Source organism: Ahaetulla prasina, chromosome 5 (assembly GCF_028640845.1).
Source record: "Ahaetulla prasina isolate Xishuangbanna chromosome 5, ASM2864084v1, whole genome shotgun sequence".
Classification (NCBI taxonomy): Eukaryota; Metazoa; Chordata; class Lepidosauria; order Squamata; family Colubridae; genus Ahaetulla; species Ahaetulla prasina.
Genome location: NC_080543.1, coordinates 95,798,290 through 95,821,307, shown reverse-complemented (window position 1 = coordinate 95,821,307; position 23,018 = coordinate 95,798,290). Strand labels below are relative to the sequence as shown.

At 36.3% G+C, this 23,018-nt stretch overlaps 1 protein-coding gene across 1 annotated transcript in view; it reads left to right on the top strand.

Annotated features, from left to right (window-relative positions):
• The window catches only part of MGAT4A (alpha-1,3-mannosyl-glycoprotein 4-beta-N-acetylglucosaminyltransferase A), a 74,431-nt gene that overhangs the window by 26,060 nt on the left and 25,353 nt on the right, over positions 1-23,018 (top strand). The window contains exons 3-7 of the mRNA XM_058186429.1: positions 6,595-6,762; positions 11,116-11,256; positions 14,575-14,708; positions 18,402-18,448; positions 20,901-21,014. Of these exons, the coding sequence (XP_058042412.1) occupies positions 6,595-6,762; positions 11,116-11,256; positions 14,575-14,708; positions 18,402-18,448; positions 20,901-21,014 (604 nt within the window). The remainder of the gene's footprint in view (positions 1-6,594; positions 6,763-11,115; positions 11,257-14,574; positions 14,709-18,401; positions 18,449-20,900; positions 21,015-23,018) is intronic.

The following is a 23,018-nucleotide window of genomic DNA, read 5'->3' as shown; positions in this document are numbered from 1 at the left end:
GAGCAACATACCAGTATGTAGTCACAGGTTTATCAGTGTCATAAAAAAGATAGGAATAGGAACAATACTTCTTCACTAATTTTGATGCAATATTAACAGCTGCCTGGAGTTGCCTCTAGATAAGACGGGTGGCACAAAATACAGCACACAAATCAAATGAAATCAATCGATTAATAAAAATAAAACTTAATATTATTTCCATAAAATAGTACCAAATCATAGAATAGTCTGTAATATCATTGCCAGGGTCACATGGAGAGAACGGCTTATCCACACAAGTAATTTATAGCATAATGCAGCCATCACTATAGTGAAACATCACCGATGTTTGATAGCTTTTATATCCCTACAGCGATGACTGGATGATAGTATAAATCACAAGTGTAAATGGGCTCTATGTCAGTGTGATCTGATGCATTTACAAGAAATGAATGATTGATTGATTGATATATACACACGGATAGCATTCCACATTCATACTAGTAGCAGTGAGATGGCTGAGGTGTCCTGTGAAGCCACTTGCTGCCCCAAATACCGTTGAAATAACTTTATCATATATAACTGAAATGTTCCATTGGAACAGGAATATTGCTACTGTGAATACATTTCTCTCTGTCAGTTCTGGATATATGCCAGAATGGACCTTAAGCCTCAGGAAATCTTGGTACATTTTCCATTGTCAGGCATGAGTGAACAGGAAATCAAGCTCTCAGTTTGGTACAACATCCCTTCTTTAGTACAAACTGGCGCTTACAAGAGAACCTAGGATTATGTTGACATTTCAAAGGAATATAAACCAAAGAATGGCTTGGCTAGTCAATGCATGTGTTTAAGTGTCGCTTGTAGAAAGTATTGTGAAACAAAACTAAAAGGAAGTACAGGCAGAATTAAATAATTTTATATGAAATAAACCAGTTAAAATACATTTAATTCCTAACGTGCTCTGGATTAGACACTGATTTTACCATCTCCTGAAAAATTCCTTGAGACAAAGGTAGCTTTGGATATCTATGCTGTACCTCTCTTCAGTCCATGAATCCATATGTGCTTTTCTTTAAATGTTAAATGTTCTTAATATCTGTGGGGAAAATCTGATATAGATATAAAATATTATGAACTTTAAAATTTTAATAGTATACAAAATGGATTGTAATAGAAGCAGGATATTGCTATTAAACTAGTTATAACTAGTCTTTACATTTTTTAAAAAAAAATACACATGGAGCCTTTATTCATTTTTATGAACTACTCAGTGATGGCAAAGAAAACATGCACAGATCACTATCGTAACTATAGATAGTCACTAAGCAAGGACTATCTGCATGTTGTTCTAAAGGTCTTGAAATATTTCTGAAGTATAACTTCTTAGTGTTTGGAGAGAAATTAGGAGGGGAAAAAATCTATGAAGCAAATGTTCAGAATGCCTATGAGGTAACAGTAGAATCATATATTGAGTGATCTTCAACGTACTTTCTGAATGCTAAAATGTGAAAAATTTACATGACCTCTTAGAAGGATTATCTAGGACGGAAGACATTAGTTTTTGACTATTGAAATCTTTTGGCAGTTAAAATGGAAATGAATTGTTTTTGTAATAAACTATTTGACCCTTAAAAATATGACACCAAACAGGAAACTCCACTGCTTGTGAGTCACTTCAGTAACTTTTTTTAGAAGTAACAAAATGGATATGAAACAATTTAACTATCACATGATCAATCTATGCTTCCTGATATTCTCTCCTTTAATTAAAATCTAGTGCTTGTGTAATAACTGTATCCCTACTTCATTCAAGTTCATAATCTTTGCTGGGCTTCAATTTTGATTAATTTTAGAATTGAAGAATCTAAAAGGAGATTTTTTGCATTAGTGAAATGAAATTACAGCAACATGACTAAGCCTGTGGGGTGAAGTGTTGGTCGTTTCAAGTATCTTCTCTTCCAAAAGCTCTACAAACCCTTGATGTTTAAACACTCTGCATCCTACCTTAATGTAATGGGTTGGTAAGTCTCCTGCTACTACCTGTCTTCTAGGAGGATGCCTTACAGTAGCTGCTGCCATACTTACTATGTTCTTTGAGACAAATAAGGCCTCTACATCCTATCTTTCTTACTGACATGGGAGCAGAAAGAGGAAATAATTTATTTAGATTTATAGCATTGAAACCCAAGGTTAGGGAAATCTCTGTGGAGCTCAAAAGAGAGAAATAGAATCAAAATTTACATTTTAAAGAGAAAAAAAAGAATATAGAAATTCCTTTTTAACTGTAAGTAGTTACAAACAAAACTCTCAGTAGTGGACACATAAAATTACAGAGCTCCTCGAACCTCATCCTAAGAGAAACTCTAGTAAAATATACATAGTCAAAGATAACACTCTAAGTGAACCACAAGATAAGATGGCATGCTCCTATTAAGAGACAGTCAGGTGCAAAAAGGATGCAAGTTGCATAAAAAGACTGATTTTACATACAGTCAATGGATTCCAGAGACAATAACATTTAAATCAGTGGTGGGATTCAAATTTTTTTACTACTGGTTCTGTGGGTGTGGCTTGGTGGGCGTGGCATTGCTTGGTGGGCGTGGCTTGGTGGGTGTGGCAGGGGAAGGATACTGTAAAATCTCCATTCCCTCCCCACTCCAGGGGAAGGTTACTGCAAAATCCCCATTTCCTCTTGATCAGCTGGGACTCGGGAGGCAGAGAATAAATGGTGGTGGGGCCAGTCAGAAGTGGTATTTACTGGTTCTCTGAACTACTCAAAATTTCCACTACTGGTTCTCCAGAACTGGTCAGAACCTGCTAAATACTACCTCTGATTTAAATGGTATATACATTTCAAAATAAAAAGCAATCTGTTACAATATTGCTAAGTAAACCATCACTGCCACCAATGTTTCTTGTCTACTTCCCTGGATTTTCCAGATTTTTGCATATTATAATCTTAAATCAGAGGTTTAAGAAAGCAGTTGTTACTCAGTACCTGAAGGTAACCTCAGCTAACTTATTTTAAAAGGACCAAAATCTTTTCTCTCTAAAGAAAGGGGAGGAGCTGGAGGGAGCCTATCTTTTGCTGCATACTCAATTTTCATGTTGATTGCAAACGTCTGCTGTCTGCCTGGCATGCAGCTGACAGTCTGTGAAAGCAGACTGGAGTGGTTTCACAATGAAAACCTACTCTATTTAGACAGTATAATATTTTGCATGTATAATAAAAATACGCAAGTGAGCAGTTAATTTGGTAGTTAATGGTTGAGGCCGTCAGAAGAGCAAGAAGCTGTAAAAGCAATTCCTGTACAGACGATGCACAAGTACAGTAACCGTTCTTATAGTTCCTAAAGTCCTAAATCAGTTCAAAGGTTTTGACCAGGTCAACCTCTTCACTGTTATCTACTGCTTTTCTCAAAGATCCTATTTGTTTTAATGTTCCTCCAGAAATACATACAGTATGTGTAAAAGAAGCAAAATACAGAATGTTCATATGTAAAAAAATCCTAAGGTATATGGTCTATCTGTATTCTCTATTAAGTAAGTAATAGTCCTCATTTAACAATAACAAATTTTGGACATAGGTTATTGCAGTCGTCATGACCTGACTCAATTTTATGATTATTTTTGTGCCTGACTAGTCATGTGACTATGGGGTGGGGGGTAGGGCAGCAGTCATAAGTTTAAGGATAGATTTTAAGTAACTAATTTGAGGTCCACTGTAAAGTGACTGGTTAAGCAACTGGTTATTAACCAAGGATTACCTGTATTGTTTATAGTTTGAATCAAAAAGTTGTTCCATGGGTGGCTTTTATTTTCATAACTATGCTTCGAGGAAAGAAGATATATACTTCCTCATAATTTCTAGAATTTCAGTTAGCAGTAGATCATTTTGATACAGAATTATAAACTATATATATAGAATTCCTAGTGTTTCTAATGACAAAAGCAGGACAATTTGAAAAACAAAAATGATTGTAACGTTGTACATAGTAGACAGCAACACAACATTGTTGCTGTTATGTTATCTTCACAAAGGAGTCTTCCAATTCCCAGAATAGCAATGTCTGCTATTATTTTTGTGTTGATTTAATATATGAACAGAGAAGTGTGTAATATGAGCAGAGAAGTATGAAAACTTACTGATACAACAGTAGATGAAAAACCTCTTATGCAGTTCTAATTTATGTCATACAAACTAGGGATTCTGCAAAAAATGTTTGAGATTTATTGAATACAATTAGCTTTATTCCATATAATTTTTTCATTTGAACTGTCTCACATTTATGTATTTTGTTGCATGCTCTTGATTGAAACAATAATTAGACATGCGTTATCTATCATGCTTTTCTGCCAAGCAAGCATATGTGATCCTCCTCTTCAACTTTCATGATATTGGAGTGAAAGTGTGATAGCTCTTAGCCCCGAGAAATAGGAACTCAGTTATATGAATAGACTTCAGTGTTCAAAAAGAGTTGAATGAAATCCAGTTTGGTTCAGCTCTAGGAAAATAAGAAGGTGCTTTGGATCAGGGGTCTCCAACCTTAGCAACTTTAAGACTTTTGGACTCCAACTCCCAGAATTCCTCAGCCAGCTTTGCTGGTTAAAAAATTCTGGGAGTTGAAGTCCACAAGTCTTAAAATTGACAAGATTGGAGACCCCTTCTTTGGATCATTCTGTTTAAAACCCTATATGTGACAAACTTTGTGCCAGTCTTAAAAACAAGTAAATTAAAACTTGCTCTATTAAAAGCAGTGTATGGTGAAACCGAGTTTGCAGCGAAAAAAGAAGTAATAAATGTGCAGAATTCAAAGTAAAATACTCTAACTGAACTATATAATTGTACTAATTATGTTTTTGAAAAAGTCATGGGATTCAGGAGATATTCATACTGAGGATGACTGAAGATGAAGCAATTGTTTTTTTCTGCCTGGCTGTTCTTAAGCAAGCTGTCCTTCCTTTTTGTCTTTTTTTTTAAAAAAAGATCAAAGTCAATTGTTTAAGAGCTTGATGTTATCTATTTACAAATCACTATCCTGTTCCTTTCCATTAAAGTATTATATTTTAATTGCCTATGGGTTGTTTTTAGTAGGTATGAGTCTTCTTTCTGTCCATTAAAATGATTTGTGTTGAAAAGGAAGTATTATTTATGTTATTTAGAGCCTCCGAAATTGGTTCTTCACCCTTTGTGTTCTCATTATTTCAGAGCCTTCCAGGACCTCTTCTGTTAAGTCACTTAACTTCCAATTTGTTTGAGGGGGAAGAGAAAATAATGGCTGTTAATAATAGAACTATAAAGTTTCTGACCAGCAGTAATTATTGCTTTGACCTGTTCCATGGATGTTTAACTCTTGTGTCTCCTTACTGAGCAATTCAACACTATTAAACAAAGTGTTTACAGTTCACAACACTTCTTTTAGTGACCGTTCAAAATTACAATGGCACTGAAAAAAGTGACTTATGACCATTTTTCACAGTTATGACCTTTGAATCCCATGATGGAGCAACCAGAATTCAAATGCTTGACAGCTAGTTCATATTTATGACCTTTGCTGTGTCCCAAACATGTGGCCAGCTTTTGTGACTTTTTCACAAGCAAAGTCAATGGGGAAGCCAGATTCACTTAGTAATCAGGTTACCAATTTACCATCTGCATTGATTCACTTAACAACTGTTAACAACAGAAAAGTTGAAAAATGGGACAAAACTCACTTAACAAATGTCTCACATTTGTTTTGGAAATTTTGGATTCTATTGTAGTCATAAGTCGATTACTACCTGTAACAACACCTAGATTGGAGAGTGACAATTTTTATATTGCTCCCCTCCATTGTTCGTTTGGAGGAACTCTGGAAAGCTTATCCAGTATTGGACATTCCAAAAATGGTAATCATGGCCACACTTAAAAGACACTGAAAAATGTTTAGGAGATTTTGAATTCTAAATTGTCTTTGCATAGGAAAAACAACAACAGCTAAACTGATGAAATTAAAATAGGTTGTATAACAAATGCTTGAGTAAATATTAATATCAGCATAATCACTAAGCTGTCTATGCTTTTAAAGCGCATTTTATTGTCTTAATTGTAATTCCCCAAAATATATTACACAAAAAATTATTCTATCTATTAAATAAAAAGGTGGATGACTTTTCAATTACACACACACACACACACACACACACACACACACACACACACACATATTTTCTATCTATTAAATAAAAAGGTGGATGACTTTTCAATTACACACACACACACACACACACACACACACACACACACATATTTTCAATATTTTAAGCAAAGTAATAATTGATAACATTTCTTTTGGTAAAATATAATTGTATGTCTTTTATAGATAAGTTTTAGACTCAAGCATCAAAATTGTTTCAAAATTTTATATTAAGTTTTAGAACCTTGTGACATTTCTTTTGGTTATTGGAATTCAATTAAAAAAAAACCTGTGTAGAATAAGCATTGTAACAGTTCATTCTGTAACAATGAATGGCAATCAATTGTGCAGAAACAGCTAAAGTTGGACTTTGATTTTTGTTAGGAAATGTTATTTTATTTTTGACAGAAAGTAACTTGAACTTTTTAATTCCTAGAAAAGCTCATTGCTTATCAAAGAGAGTTTCATGCTTTGAAGGAACGCCTTCGCATAGCTGAGCACAGAACCCTGCAACGTTCTTCTGAATTAAATACCATCTTGGAGCAGTTCAGACAGGCAGTAGCAGAAACAAATGGAAGTAAGGATGCATTGAGCAGCGTTTCAGGTACAGATTGATGAATTTGAAGATTATGTATATATACTTTATTAAACTTTTTTACATTAAAAGCATTAAAAAAAGGGAAAAAAAGGCTTATATCATTTAACAGCTTATTTGTGGTGTTTTTCATCTAAGAATAATCCATGCAATAATGACAAACATTAAATTATACATATTTGTGTTCTTATTTTATCTATTGATTATGCTTAGTAACTAAATATTCCTATCTCCTTTCCATCCATCCATACCACCGTTCCCATATACCATAAAATACTGATGTCTCCTTATCCTTCAGACTCAAAGTTAGTTTGTCCATTTCTGCGCAATTCATAATCTTTTGTACAATAAGTCTCTCTGTGGGCACACATGGCTGTTTCCAACATTGAGCAAAGGCCATCCTAGCAGCAGTTAATATATGTAGTATTAAATATTTTATACTCTTCACATATTTTTTTTTAAAGATCCCCAATAAAAAAAGTTCGGGTTCTAGATCCAATTGTTCATTCGTGATTTCTTGTAGCCACTTTTTAATTTTTAACCAATATTTACGTGCTTCGGGGCAAGACCACCACATATGGTAATATGTTCCCTCTTTATTTTTACATTTCCAGCATATGGGAGACATTTTAGGATGTCTTCGCTAAAGGATACATATGGGGATACAATGTATGTATGTAGGATACATTTTCGCTAATCTCGAAGGGGGCAGGTGCCACCTATAGAACATTTTATATGCATTTTCTTTGTATGCTGCTGATTTGGTTAGTTTATAATTTCTGTTCCATATTTTCTCCCAATCTGATAAATTTATATTATGTCCAATATTTTGACCCCATGCGATCATACATCCTTTCACTACTTCTTCTTCCAATTCTACTTCTAGCAAATATTTATAAATTTGGGTAATATTTTTTTTGTCTGGCCCTAGTAAAATTTTATCTAATTGCTGTGGTTTAAGATATATTCCATATTCTTTTATATCTTGTTTGTATCGATTTTGTAACTGAAGATAGGCCCACCAGTCAACCCGTAGTCCTTGTTCTTGGAGGTCCTGTAGTGTTTTTAATTTTCCATGAATATCTAATAGATCTTTATATTTTAGCATTTTATTCAAATCTAAATTATTTGGGTGAATCATTGCTTCCATTGTGGATAGCCAGATTGGGATTTTTATATAGTGTTTCTTTTTAACTTTAATCCAATTGTTTATTAGGGAATCTCTAATCAAATGTCTGTGGAAATACTTTTGTTTCATATGGCCTGTTTCCCACAGAAAGGCATGCCACCTCTCTGTAGGTCGTGGCCTTCTATAGTTAGTATTCTTTTATTCTTTAAATTGATCCAGTCTTTTAACCAAACTAGTGTTGCTGCACTATAATATAATTCCCAATTTGGTAATCCAATCCTCCTCTGCTCTTCATATCTTGTAAATATTTCATTTTATTCTAGGTTTTTTCCCCTGCCAAATAAATTTTCCAATTGTTTTATTAAGGTCATTAAAAAAGGTCTTTTCTAATTTGACTGGAACAGTCTGAAACAAATATAGGAATTTTGGTAGTATAGACATCTTTACGGCTGCTATTCTTCCTAATAGTGACAGCTGCATCTTCTTCCACAATTCTAAATCTTTTTGTTTCTTGTAATAATTTGTTGTAATTATTCTCCTTTATTGCTTTGCAATGTGCTGACAACCATATCCCTAAGTATTTGATTTTTCTTGTTGTTTGAAGTCCAAGTGATCTTTCCAGTTCTATTGTTTGTGGTTCTGTTAAATTTTTTGGTAGAAGTTTTGTTTTCTGTCTATTAATTTTCAGCCCTGCTACAGTTCCATATCTTTCTAATTCCTTAATTAGTGCTTGTCCTCTCTCTAGTGGTTCTTCAATGATAAAAGCCAAATCATCTGCAAATGCTTGCAGTTTATATTCTTCACTTCTGATTTTCAATCCTTTTATTTCTGGATTTTGTCTAATTCGTTCTAGTAATACTTCTAATGAAAGTATGAAGAGCAGAGGGGATAGGGGGCAGCCTTGTCGAACTCCTTTTTCTATATTTAAAGTTTGTAGCCCTTGTTTTCTTGGACGCCCAAAAAGCATTTGGCAATCTCAATTGGCAATTTATGATTCAACAAATATATGATATGAATTTTGGCACCAAATTTGAGAATATTATAACAGCAATATATTCGATACAAAAAGCAAAAATTATAATCAATGGAGAATTTGAAGATTATTAGGCTTGCTATTCTCATTAGGTCTCTCCTGCTTTCCATAAATCATAGAATACAAAACCTCTCTTCAGGGGTGAAATGTAAAATTTGTTACTACCGGTTCTGTGGGCATAGCTTGCTGGTGGTGGGTAATGTGACTGGTTGGGTGTGGCCAACTTTTTTTTTTTAACTTTTAAAAACATTTTTTCTTTTAAAAAGGCTTTTAAAAGTTTTTAAAAGCCTGAGATGAGCAGGCAGCTCAGCTGGGATCACCAGAGGAAAAAAAGCTTTTAAAGGGTTCTGACGATCCCAGCTGAAGTGCCCGATTGCCAGAACCTTTTAAAAGAATTTTTTTACAACTTCTTCTGCCGAAGAGGTTGTAGAAAAAAATGCTGTTAAAGGGTTCTGACATCCCGGCTGAGCCGTGCGATCATCAGAGGCTTTTTTTTTTAACTTTTAAAAGCATTTTTTCAGCCGAAGAAAAAATGCTTTTAAAAGTTAAAAAAAACAACCTCTGATGATCACGCAGCTCATCTGGGGAGGGGGGGGGGCAGGGATTTTTGCTACCGGTTCTCTGAACCACCTGCCGCCATCGCTACTGGATCAGGCGATCTGGTCAAAACTGGGAGCATTTCACCCCTGCCTCTCTTACATTATTATTTCTTGCTTTCATATGCAATTGAACAGAAAATACTAGTTTTATTTATGACTTCTCTTTATTACTGTTGCCTTTCTTTTGAGATTGTTGGTTCTGTCATGAGATTTAGTAAATATTAATGTTAGGCATGTATTCACTAAACTTATTCAGACTCTTCTCCAAGTCATACACACATACATACCTGCTTTTTACTGTGCTCTCTGCTTCCTTCTCCGTCTATACATAAACAAGGGAGATCTGTGACTTATTTACTTGACGATCAGAGCAACAGAAATGCATTTAAAGAAGATAGTATTGCTCATAGGCTTAACTCAGGTCTCAGCCATTTGTTTTTCCTTTTCCAACCAGAAAATCTTGAGAGATATAACCTCCAGAAACCCAGAGACCACTCTATAATAGCAAAGTGATATAAAAAACTCTAACCCTTGCAACTATCCAGTGGTTGGCTTATTTGGTTGATATGGTTTTGTAGTCCAGGCTCCAGGAGAGGGGATAGAAGCAGAGAAGAAAGACAATAGAATCCCCCAAAGGATGGAGGAGGATCAAGGGCAAACTTTCAAAAACCTGGCTGCTTTGATAGATTTGACAGATAAATTCCAAACATCTGGCCACCTTAAATGGAAATGTTGCTTCTGTTCGTAAACAGAAGTGGTTGAATAATATGAAGTATGAGAGGTTGCTTCCATTTTTTTTGCACCATTGGACTATCTAATTAGAAAGTTTTTATTATTTGGTGCTCTAGTCTGTATGTTATATTTGGTCCATTGCATTAAGCCGTAGTGTAAATTTTATTAATAGACTCTGCAATTTATGACTTGTTGGGTCTTCGTTTGTCAGTGTTTACTTACCTAAGGACATAAATAGAATGATTGGGGGGGGGCCCCAGAAAAAAGCAGTGTGAGAGTAACTTCCAACTTCCTGCCAGCTTCCCTATTGACTTTGCTTGTGGGAATCTGGCAGGGAGTGTTAGAAATAAAAATCCAGTGACAGTGGCTGACCACAGTCACACTCTAATAGCATAATTTGGCAAATAAAACTCATGTGTGAAGATCTTTGAAATTTCAATTACATGGGGGTAAGAGATCCTGGATTTTCTATGCATTCTTTGAGTTAGAGGATTTGAAGTTCTTTGATTAAAAATTGTTGCCTTACGATGCACTGTTTTGGTTAACTGGATGTTAAAAGGAAACCATGCTCTGAAAAGGATGTGGTGTGCTTACTGCCACCTATCAGCTGCCCCTTTAAACAGATGTCCCTTTTCCTGGGCTTGCCTGGATGCATAGTCCCAGAAAGATATTCACTTGAATATTCATTGACATTAAAGAGGCTTGAAGAGTATATAAAGATCTTTTTGCAACGTCCCTAACTCAAGTGCATGTTTTCCTGGGACTTGTTGGAATTACCTGAATTTAGGAAAAGATGCAACTTTTTCAGAGTGCCAGAAGTGAATACATCCATTACTCTTATGCAAATGTTACCCTTGTGTTGCTTTCAGATGAAACATTGAAGTTGTTAAATGAACTGACAAGCAGAAGGTCTCTTCAAGTGCCAAATATATATTACCACTTGCCTCATTTGTTGAAAAATGAAGGAAGCCTTCGACCTTCTGTACATGTTGGCCTTGGACGAACAGGAGGTAAACTAGCAAAATCTATACGATTGATAGTGTGATACGCTTAAAGATGTACTTAAAACTCTGTTTTAGCTAGAGTCAGTATGACTCCTGAGAAGAAGAAAATGAAATTTTCTTTTCTTTGTTGTGTTATCTCTTAGATCTCAAGTTGAATTAATTTTTTTAAAAGTTTGTTTTCAACCTTTTTGCTTATTGTTTTATACAGATCCTACTATTTTGATGCTAAGGTATAAGAAAAATAATGGATTTGAAACAGCATGTATTTGCCTTAATTAAAAAAAATGCATGAAATTTTGAGATCATAATTTAGCAAATATGGATGCTGTGCAGCTTTTATAAAACTTTAAAAGTAAAATAAATAATTGGATTAGTTTATCTTTTTGAGTTTTCACAACTATTTCAATAGAGTCGGTAGCTTTAATAATATGTCATATTTACCCTGTTCATCATCTTATTCATATTGATTTGTCTTTGTTTAAATAATGTGTACAAATGACTCCAGACTAATTAGAATGGGCATTGAACATATTGTAGGAAAAGATGCACATTATATCAGACTTCAGATTATCATAGTAAATGTATATTTTCTGTACAGAATTTATAGTCCTAAACAAATAATGTGCCTGAGAAAAATTACGGCTCTTGATTAGCATTTTAGAAGTTTGCAAGGCAGTATTTCCCCATGTATAATGTTTATATATTTACATGTAATCCTTGTTTAGTGACCTGCTGAAATAAGATCATAAACATAGTTGCAATTTTGTTTAACCACGCAGTTGCTGGTTCCAATGGTAGTCACTAATTAAGGACTACCAGTATTTAAAAGATTTATAAGGCCATCCCTCCTAACAACTCACGATTCTGGGTGTTGTAAAAACATCAACAGTAAAAATAAATATAAAAATCAACCAAACACCCCCCCCCAAAAAAACCTCAAAGGTATGATCAACACACAATTGAGATGGCTATGAAAACATATCCAAGCAACACAGATAAGCTTATCCACCACCTACATAGATAAAAACCAGGTGTTCACAGCTTGTGGCAATTTGAACATCAGGGGGAACTCATTCCAAAGAGCAGGGGCAGGAATAGAATGTGCCCATTTCCTAGGTCCTATTAGGTGACATTGTTTCAGAGAGGGAAACTGTAGTTGTGCCCATTCTGCACAACCTTGTTTTGTCAATATGATATTGGGTTGTTGTGCTTATACTACCAATTTTGTACACTGGGTGTGATGTTTTCCTTATCTAATTTTGGATGGCTTATTTTTTATAGAGCAATCAGCTTTAGTGGGAAATTGCATTTTGCAGGCTTTACATGCTTTTGAGGCAACAAGTTTTCTTTGTTCTAATGCATGTCAGGCATGAAAGACACAAGGTCACTCATTAAGATTTATAGCAATCTTTGTGTATGCATGCAGACTGTATTAAAGATAGGCTAAGTTATCTATGTTTCTCATGTGCTTGCTGGATAACAAGTTAATTTTAAAATCTTGCTCTAGTAGACTGGGCGTTACAAAAATCATTGTCACATCCAGTGAAATTTGGATCTAAATGTTTTATATTAAAATATGTTTTTATTTTATGGAATCTTATATTTTATAGGTTTTAGATTTAGTCTTGCATTAAGCATTTAAATGCACTTTCTAGGAAGAAAAGTATAGAAAGAAAAATCAACGAATCCTGGGTAATTTCAGGCCGCCAACTTATTCTAATCTCTTACACATTCTGTATAATTTTCTACATTTGCCATGCAAAGAATTTCACATGGAACATGGGTACTAAGCTGGCCAATCATTACAAATTTCAGCATGCACTGATAAGTGTGAAAGCTTGATTATGTGCCATCAAGTCATTATTGACTGCTAGTGACCAAATAGATATTCTTCCTGACAATCTGTCCCTAACTGTTGTTTAAAAGCATGCTGCTCTCCCTGAATTATGAATTGTGGGAGGAAGGATAACTTAATTAGATCATGTGAAGAATAAATGGGATTGTGATACTAATGATTTTCAATTGTTTAACTGACAATGGATTGTGTAAAACGGGAGCAGCCAACCTTTTCTTGTGTGAGAATTGCACTTGGTCTTGAAGGACATACAGAAAATGAATGTTGGGACAAAATCAAGGGTGAAATGCTCCCGGTTCGGACCGGATTGCCCGATCTGGTAGCAATGGCAGTGGGTGGCTTGGAGAACCAGTAGCAAAAATCCCTGCCCCCACAGCTGAGCTGCGCGATCATTAGAGGTTTGTTTTTTTACTTTTAAAAGCATTTTTTCTTCAGCCGAAAAAATGCTTTTAAAAGTTTAAAAAAAAGCCTCTGATGATTGCGCAGCTCAGCTGGGATCATCAGAACCCTTTAAAAGCTTTTTTTCCTCTGGTGATCCCAGCTGAATTGCCTGATCATCACAGGCTTTTAAAAGCATTTTTTTTACAACCTCTTCGGCTGAAGAGGTTGTAGAAAAAATGCTTTTAAAAGTAAAAAAAAAAAAAGTTGGCCGTGCCCACCCAGTCACATTCCCCCCCCACCAAGCCATGCCCATAGAACCAGTAGTAACAAATTTTACATTTCACCCCTGGACAAAACTGATCTTGGTTTAAGTTAATTTTTCTCTCCTTTTAACACATTAAAATTGACAAAACAGTGAGAATTTTTGGTTGAGTTCTGGGGCCACATATGGCTAAAGGTTCATAACTCAAAACACGCATCTTCACCTCTGTCTCTACCTTTGCAAGCCATTGCACATATTTGGAATATTATGAGAACTCTAAGTACTCTTACAAAATGGTTGTCATGGAGGACTGTAAATTTATAAGGATGCTTCATGCTGTCACATAAACATGAAGGATAGTCCTCACTGTAACCTCATGTTCTTCTGACTATTTTTTGCCATGCCACCTATTTTAATTGTTTTTTCTAATTTAAATTTCTGAGGAAATCAAATGGGGCATTGTAGAAGTAGCAAAGGAGATGTCTGCAGAGACTGTAAATCTCATAAATGCTTTTTTTGGATGCTCAAATTTAAAATTTGAGGACCTAGCAGTAAAACTCCAGCTTCAAGTTCCTAAAGAATATTATTTTCTCTGGCCAAGCAGAGACTAAAGCATTGAGGTGTTAACTGCTACTTCTTCCTCAAAGTATCATTTTAAGTGCTCTTTTTATGCAACCTGTTTTCAGGATACCTAGTAGAAATGCATATTAAGAGTCCAGAAAACAAAGCAGAATAACCTAAAAGGCAATCAATAGTATATTTAAAAACTGCAAAATAAGCAATTTCTTTTGTATTCAGAGAAACTGATTTATCTATTTGTTTTTAGTTTCTATAGTAATGGGTATTCCAACTGTCAAGAGAAAAGTAAAATCTTACCTTACTGAAACTCTTCACTCGCTGATTGATAAGCTGTCACCTGAAGAAAAATTGGATTGTGTTTTGATTGTATTCATAGGAGAGGTAATTCAAATATTGTTTGTTTAATTTATATAACTGTCTGTTTCTCATACATTACTCTGGGAGGCTTACAATGAAATAGTTAAAAAATAAAACACATATTTAAAATTAAACACATACTGTAGCAGATGGGCATCATAAAATAACTGTCAACAAAACCAGGAGATGGGCTCTACCACACTTCAGAAGTCTCACTTCCCAGCACAAGACCCAAGTTTTAGAAGGCCAGCAAGGTCAAGGTATAACCTAATCTCAGGTGGAATAGTGTCCACAGGATGATTGCCACAACACAAATGGATTGGAGCTCTTCCTAGGCTCTATCAGCTGACAACTCCTTAGCATGCCCCTCCTGCCAGACTTGGAGGGATAGGTAGAAACAATTGGTGAGGGATGGTCCCATAAGTACTCCAGACTCAAGCCATGAAAAACTTCAAAAATAACTACCAGTGTCTACTTAACATAGATACCTCACTTCTTTGAGCAGAAGCTGTGAATCCAGGAGGACCTTCAGATTGTGCATGAGGTCTGTCTGCACTGTGCCATCCACCCAGAACCAAAGATGGAAGGTCCCCCAAACCAGAAGGTCCAAAAACACAAAGCCACTTGGCCTTGCCAAGTTGAACCCCATCCGGATTCCCATTACTTCCAGGCACTGAGAGAAAATCTCCATAGCATCACACAACCAAGTGGAGATGTAAAGCTGCGTATCATCAGCATACTGGTGATACCTTACTTTAAAGCTTCACGCTATGGCTTCCTGTAAATATTAAACATTTTTTAAAAATTCAAAATTAGAAGATATTTTTTTCAGTCTGTTCTAAGGTTTATCTCTTAGATATAATGTGGGGTTGGGTGGGGGGCTTGGTAGAAGGCAGATTAAGATTTTACCTGTAGATCTTGGATTATCTGAACCAGATAGAAAAACTTCTTGTTTCCATTTTATATACAATGGATACAACAGAATCATCAGTAGCATGATACTAAACACTCATCAGTTAAGACTAGAGAAAGTAAAGTGATCCAGTTAGTTCAAGAGGCCTTGTTTCACATATAAGAATACACAGATCATATCCTAAGCATCTCTTTTTGCATGGTATCCAAACAAAACTAATGTTTTCTTTTCATCTGCATATTACAGAGGAGATGTGCTTGAAACAATTGAGATAATGGGCCATTAGTATCAAACCTTCATTAGGTGAGGCATAAGATTTGTGGGAATTCATTCAAAAACTGAAAACAACCTCAGATCTGTTTCTATTGTTGAAGTATATAGTAAGGCTTTTTAATGGCCACCAGGTAAATTCTAGACAAACTGCACAAATTCATTGCTTTTTGGTGTGGAATGAATTGGCACGGTAGAGAGTCATAACTGTCATAAGGGAAATTGCTGAAGCAAATTTCATTAAAATATACACGTGCTTCTTTGTGAAAGGACTTGAATTGCACAAAATGAGCACTGTTGAGTGTTTTACTGTTAAGAGAAAATTCTGTTTGCTAAAGGCAGTCAGTTCAGCAAAAACAAGTCTGGGCTGTTATAATAATTTATGTTTGTTTAATATTGGAAGCTATTATGGCATTGAGCCTGGAGCAGCATTGAACTTAATTCAGGAATTATGTAGCTTGTGCAGTCTGCTTCTGCACTACATATAAAAAAGGTTAGAGTTCTACATGCATAAGATTAAGAGCCCAGCAATCCTGTGTCTACTTCTAAAGTGTTTTTTCCCTTTGTCCTTTGTGTTTCTGAAACAACATTTTGATGAGGTTTTTGTTTTGGCAGGGAGAGAAGGGGCAGGAAAATTCATTTCTGTCTGTTTTTTTCTGGATCTAGTTCATGCTTTTTATGGAAACTTATGGAGTTGTTGCTGGAGGTTTCAAACTTTTCTGGCTGGACCAAGAAACCAAAATAATATCAAATGAGTTGTGGACTATAAAATATTTGCTGTTTATGAATTCTTTAGAACAGTGTTTCTCAACACAGGCTGAGAATTGGAGTCCATACTTTAAGAAGTCACTTTAAGAAGTCACTAAGGTTAAGAAACACTGCCTTAGACCAAATACGTTGGATTATTGGTTTTTAAAATCTCTTTTAATTAAGCCAGTTTCCATAAATGGGGAGTTATATTTCAGTTGGAGTAGATAAAAGTTTTATAGGATACATATAACTAAGATCATATCCACCTGGCATAATTTTCATTATTTTTATGTCCCTGATCTCTTACAAATCAATCCAAAGTTGATTTTTCTAGCATTTTTTACTATTTGCTGCCCTTGAAACATTGAGAACAAGCAAGATATACAATCACTGAATAGTTCTCCCTGAAATTATCCCAAGTTCAAAAGATGGTTTTGAGAAGGTATCCTATTTCATCCACTGCTGGCATCATAGACTACAAAACTCCATTGCTCCACTCCATGCAATAGAAAAAGAAACAAACAACCATCAGTTCCCCTATTTATATTTGCAGTATATGTTCCATGTATGTTAATCAATCTTGTGTGAAGGGAGAGCTATCTTCTGTTTCTTTTTAAAAATCTAAGCTGCCTGAGATGCTGAAAAGATCACTTAATGCCATTATTACAGTCTGGTGCTATAGTTTTTCTTAACCTTATCTACTTAAAGATGCATGGACTTCAATTTTTAGAATTCCACTTTGCTGGCTGTGGCATTCTGGGAGTTGAAGTTCATGCATCATAAAGTTGCCAAGTTTGAGAAATGCTATTTTTCACAGAAGTTCCAGCCATGATTCCTGATTGCAGCATAGAACTTCTGGGTGTACATGATGGTGGAGAAAGGAATGGCTATCCTGAACCCAGACACTGGAATTGGATGAGGCAATGATATGCTACTTACGTATGGCAAAGAAATCACGCTGTGCTGATTTTTTTTAGAAAGGTTACAAGGCTAATTAGAAGGATTTTAATTGGGCCACCTCAATTCTTAACATAATTAAAATGCAGTGGATGCTTTGCTTGTGCGTAGAAGTTGGAAGGCACAATTGGGCAATAACAACACAGATCACTAATAAGTTCTACCATTGCAATTCCCGTCTCCAGTTTGCTCTAGTTGCAGAATAGAGCCAGAGATAAGCCATCTCATAATCAAAGTAAGCAGATATCATGGGGAAGGACAATTCAGAACTTGAAGTAGCAGAGATTGTACATGTGGAATGGTCTTTTTTCAATGCTTTTCTGGGTTCAGATTCAGGTACAGTGCCCAAAATATACATGCCTATTGTGTATATGTGAATAAGGAACCTATATTTAAACTGCTGCTTTTCTCAATCAAACATATGTATCAGAGGAAAAAATCATTTTCCAACTATCCTGCTTTTGATTTTGCCAACAAAAACTGCTTTAAATAGCTGTGTCATTTACAATAGAGACAAAGCAGAGGTATTATATTACCATTCAGATGCTGTTTGACCTCAGGCCTCTAACACTGGAATTGCTTAATTAAAAGTAAACATGCTTAAATTTAGCATGCTAAAGTTGAATTGAACTGAATGTTCTGCTGGCCATTATCTGTGACAAGAAAACAATCTTTTTGCATGGCATTTGTTGATGAATGAATACATTTGGGAGGTTAATGTCATGTTAGCCTACTTGAAGAGCAAAAAAGGGTATACAAACTATGAAGTTGTCAAACCAATTATCCATACTATGTATAAATATGTTGTTTTTCTTTTTTTTTTCTAGACAGAACTTGACTATGTAAATGGTGTTGTGGCAAACCTTGAAAAAGAGTAAGTTTAATTTATACACGTTACCACTGAAATATTTTGGATTATCCACTTTTTAGTCCACAGTTTAGAATCCAAAAGTGACATTTCTAAATAGGTTTGTGTAATACACTATAGTTAAATACAGTGATGTGATTCAAGTAATTTAACAACCGGTTCTCCCTAATGACTGCCTGGATAGGCATGGCTGTGGGGGGGATTGTCATGTGACTGTGATAACTTTCCTTCTAAAACAGCAAATAGTATCACAGTATAATATCCAGGCAATAGGGCTCAGTGGCTAAAGAAGCTGATCTTGTCGATCGAAAGGTTGGCAGTTCAGCGGTTCAAATCCCTAGTGCTGCCGCGTAACAGGGTAAGCTCCCGTTACTTGTCCCAGCTTCTGCCAACCTAGCAGTTCGAAAGCACATAAAAAATGCAAGTAGAAAAAATAAGGACCACCTTTGGTGGGAAGGTAACAGTATTCTGTTCGCCATCATGGATCTAGGGCTTAAGAAGTTAATATTGGTTGCTTCTGTAAAATACATACATATTTACAGAAGGTTGCGAAGGTTGTAGAGAGTGCTGTGGCGCGGCAGCTACCCCAATACCTGGATGAAGCTGTCTATCTAGACCCGTTCCAGTCCGGCTTCCGACCCGGATACAGCACGGAGACAGCTTTGGTCGCGTTGGTGATGATCTCTGAAGGGCCAGAGACAGGGGTCATTCCTCTGCCCTGGTTCTGTTAGATCTCTCAGCGGCTTTTGATACCATCGACCATGGTATCTTGCTGCGCCGGTTGGGGGGATTGGGAGTGAGAGGCACCGTTTATTGGTGGTTCTCCTCCTATCTCTCTGACCGGTCGCAGACGGTGTTGACGGGGCAAAGGTCAGCCGTGAGGCGCCTTACTTGTGGGGTGCCGCAGGGGTCGATTCTCTCTTGTTCAACATCTATATGAAGCCGCTGGGTGAGATCATCAGTGGCTTCGGGGTGAGATACCAGCTGTACGCTGATGATACTCAGCTGTACTTTTCTACCCCGGGCCACCCCAACGAAGCTGTTGAAGTGCTGTCCCGGTGTTTGGAAGCCGTACAGGTCTGGATGGGGAGGAACAGGCTCAAGCTCAATCCCTCCAAGACAGAGTGGCTGTGGATGCCGGCACCCCGATACAGTCAGCTGCAGCCACAGCTGACTGTTGGGGGCGAGTTATTGGCCCCTAGGGAAAGGGTGCGCAACTTGGGTGTTCTCCTGGATGAATGCCTGTCGTTTGAAGATCATTTGACGGCCGTCTCCAGGAGGGCTTTTTACCAGGTTCGCCTGGTTTACCAGTTGCGCCCCTTCCTTGATCGGGATGCCTTATGCACAGTCACTCATGCTCTTGTTACCTCTCGCTTGGATTATTGCAATGCTCTCTACATGGGGCTCCCCTTGAAGTGCACTCGGAGGCTTCAGTTAGTCCAGAATGCAGCTGCGCGGGTGATAGAGGGAGCTCCACGTAGCTCCCATGTAACACCACTCCTGCGCAGACTGCACTGGCTGCCTGTGGTCTTTCGGGTGCACTTTAAGGTTTTGGTTACTACCTTTAAAGCGCTCCATGGCTTAGGGCCTGGGTACTTACGGGACCGCCTACTGTTACCTCATGCCTCCCACCGACCCGTACGCTCACACAGAGAGGAACTTCTCAGGGTGCCGTCCGCTAAACAATGTCGGCTGGTGGCCCCCAGGGGAAGATCCTTCTCTGTGGGGGCTCCTACCCTCTGGAACGAACTTCCCCCTGGTTTACGCCAAATACCTGACCTTCGGACCTTTCGCCGCGAATTGAAAACGTATTTATTTACTCACGCGGGGCTGGCCTAAGTTTTTGTCATATTTTAAATTCTAAATTTTATATTTCTAAATTTTATATGAATTTTAACGGGTTTTTAGATTTTAAATGTTTTAAAGTTTCGGCCAACTGTATAATAAGTTTTTTAATTTTGTTCTTAATTGTATATTGTTTGTGTTTTTTATTCTGGCTGTACACCGCCCTGAGTCCTTCGGGAGAAGGGCGGTATAGAAATCTAATAAATAATAATAATAATAATAATAATAATAATAATAATAATAATAATAATAATAATAATAATAATAATAATAATAATAATAATTTACCTGTATAAACTATTCCATTGATAATTGCAAGTAGTTTGAGTCAATATGCTGCATTGATTTTATAAATGTAGAAATTTCAACCTCAGAAACTACCAAAGGCTTGGTGAACCCAGAAGCCTTTTCAGTCTAGCGTGGCCCCAGGTGACAAAACTATAGTTTTACATGTAGGTTAAAATCAGCAGTTGGCTTCCAATTTATTAACTTGCTCAGTGCCCTACATTTTGTTTCATAGCTGAATTAAAAAAATCAAACCAAATTGATCACAGATGTCTGAAATACAGCTTCCTTGAATATAAAATAACAAAGCTGACTTTTCTGACCCCAGATTTTCTACAGAAATTCGTTCTGGTTTAGTGGAAATAATAGCTCCTCCTGCATTTTACTATCCAGACATGAAAAATCTAAAAGAAACATTTGGAGATTCAAAAGAAAGAGTCAGGTAAGGACTTTTTTTCTTACAGGTCTTGGTCATCACAGTAGATCTTAACAGGGATAGTCTAGGATACTGTTAACTTACATATTGCTTTTGAGAATACAGGGTAAACTAGGCCCAGAATTAGGCTGCAAAATCTATTGCATGTTTTGTATCGAGGAATCTTTCCTAATTTGGTGCCCTTTAGATATGCAGGAACTATAGTTTTCACAGTCCTCAGCCATTAGCCATGTTGGTTATAGAATGTGAAACTACCAATATACAGCAGTTGAGGAAGGATAGCTTCCATTATTCTTACTATTCTTCAGGAATATTCATTTTTAAACATGACCAGACGTGAGTCTTGGGGAAAGGGTTTTTCCAATCTAAATCTTATCCTTTAGCTTTCTCATCATAATGTCAGTTTTCCTGTTGCAGACTTCTTTTGATCCGCAAATGCTTAGCTTGGCACTTTGTTTATGTCATCGGCTTTGGAACTTTTTTGAGCTGCTACTATGGTATTTGGTGACAAAGCAGATAAAGCGGAAATATAGTTTGGTTTAAATAATGGCTAGAAAAACATTCTATAATGTTTTTATTCTAATTCTATAATGGCTATTGTTTCTGCAATCCTAGCACCAGAAGTACAATAGAATAGAATAGAATAGAATAGAATAGAATAGAATAGAATAGAATAGAACAGAATTTTTTTTATTGGCCAAGTGTGATTGGACACACAAGGAATTTGTCTTGGTGCATATGCTCTCAGTGTGCATAAAAGAAAAGATACTTTCATCAAGAATCATAAGGTACAACTCTTAATGATAGTCATAGGCTGCAAAATCTATTGCATGTTTTGTATCGAGGAATCTTTCCTAATTTGGTGCCCTTTAGATATGCAGGAACTATAGTTTTCACAGTCCTCAGCCATTAGCCATGTTGGTTATAGAATGTGAACTGCCAATATACAGCAGTTGAGGAAGGATAGCTTCCATTATTCTTACTATTCTTCAGGAATATTCATTTTTAAACATGACCAGACATGAGTCTTGGGGAAAGGGTTTTTCCAATCTAAATCTTATCCTTTAGCTTTCTCATCATAATGTCAGTTTTCCTGTTGCAGACTTCTTTTGATCTGCAAATGCTTAGCTTGGCATTTTGATTATGTCATCGGCTTTGGAACTTTTTTGAGCTGCTACTATGGTATTTGGTGACAAAGCAGATAAAGCGGAAATATAGTTTGGTTTAAATAATGGCTAGAAAAACATTCTATAATGTTTTTATTCTAATTCTATAATGCCTATTGTTTCTGCAATCCTAGCACCAGAAGTACAATAGAATAGAATAGAATAGAATAGAATAGAATAGAATAGAATAGAATTTAATTTTTTTTTATTGGCCAAGTGTGATTGGACACACTAGGAATTTGTCTTGGTGCATATGCTCTCAGTGTGCATAAAAGAAAAGATACTTTCATCAAGAATCATAAGGTACAACTCTTAATGATAGTCATAGGCTGCAAATAAGCAATCAGGAAATAATCAATATCAATATAAATCGTAAGGATTCAAGCAACAAAGTTACAGTCATACAGTCATAAGTAGAAGGAGATGGGTGATGGGAACTATGAGAAGATTAATAGTAGTGCAGATTTAGTCAATAGTTTGACAGTGTTGAGGGAATTTTTTGTTTAGCAGAGTGATGGCCTTCGGTAAAAAACTGTTCTTGTGTCTAGTTGTTCTGGTGTGCAGTGCTCTATAGCGTTGTTTTGAGGATAGGCGTTGAAAATTTTATGTCCAGGATGTGAGGGGTCTGTAAATATTTTCACAGCCCTCTTTTTGACTCGTGCAGTATACAGGTCCTCAATGGAAGGCGTGTTGGTACAATTGTTTTTTCTGCAGTTCTAATTATCCTCTGAAGTCTGTGTCTGTCTTGTTGGATTGCAGAACCAAACCAGACAGTTATAGAGGTGCGGATGACAGACAGACAACAAACAGTACATGTTTCTTTGGTAATGTCTGCTAGGACTTG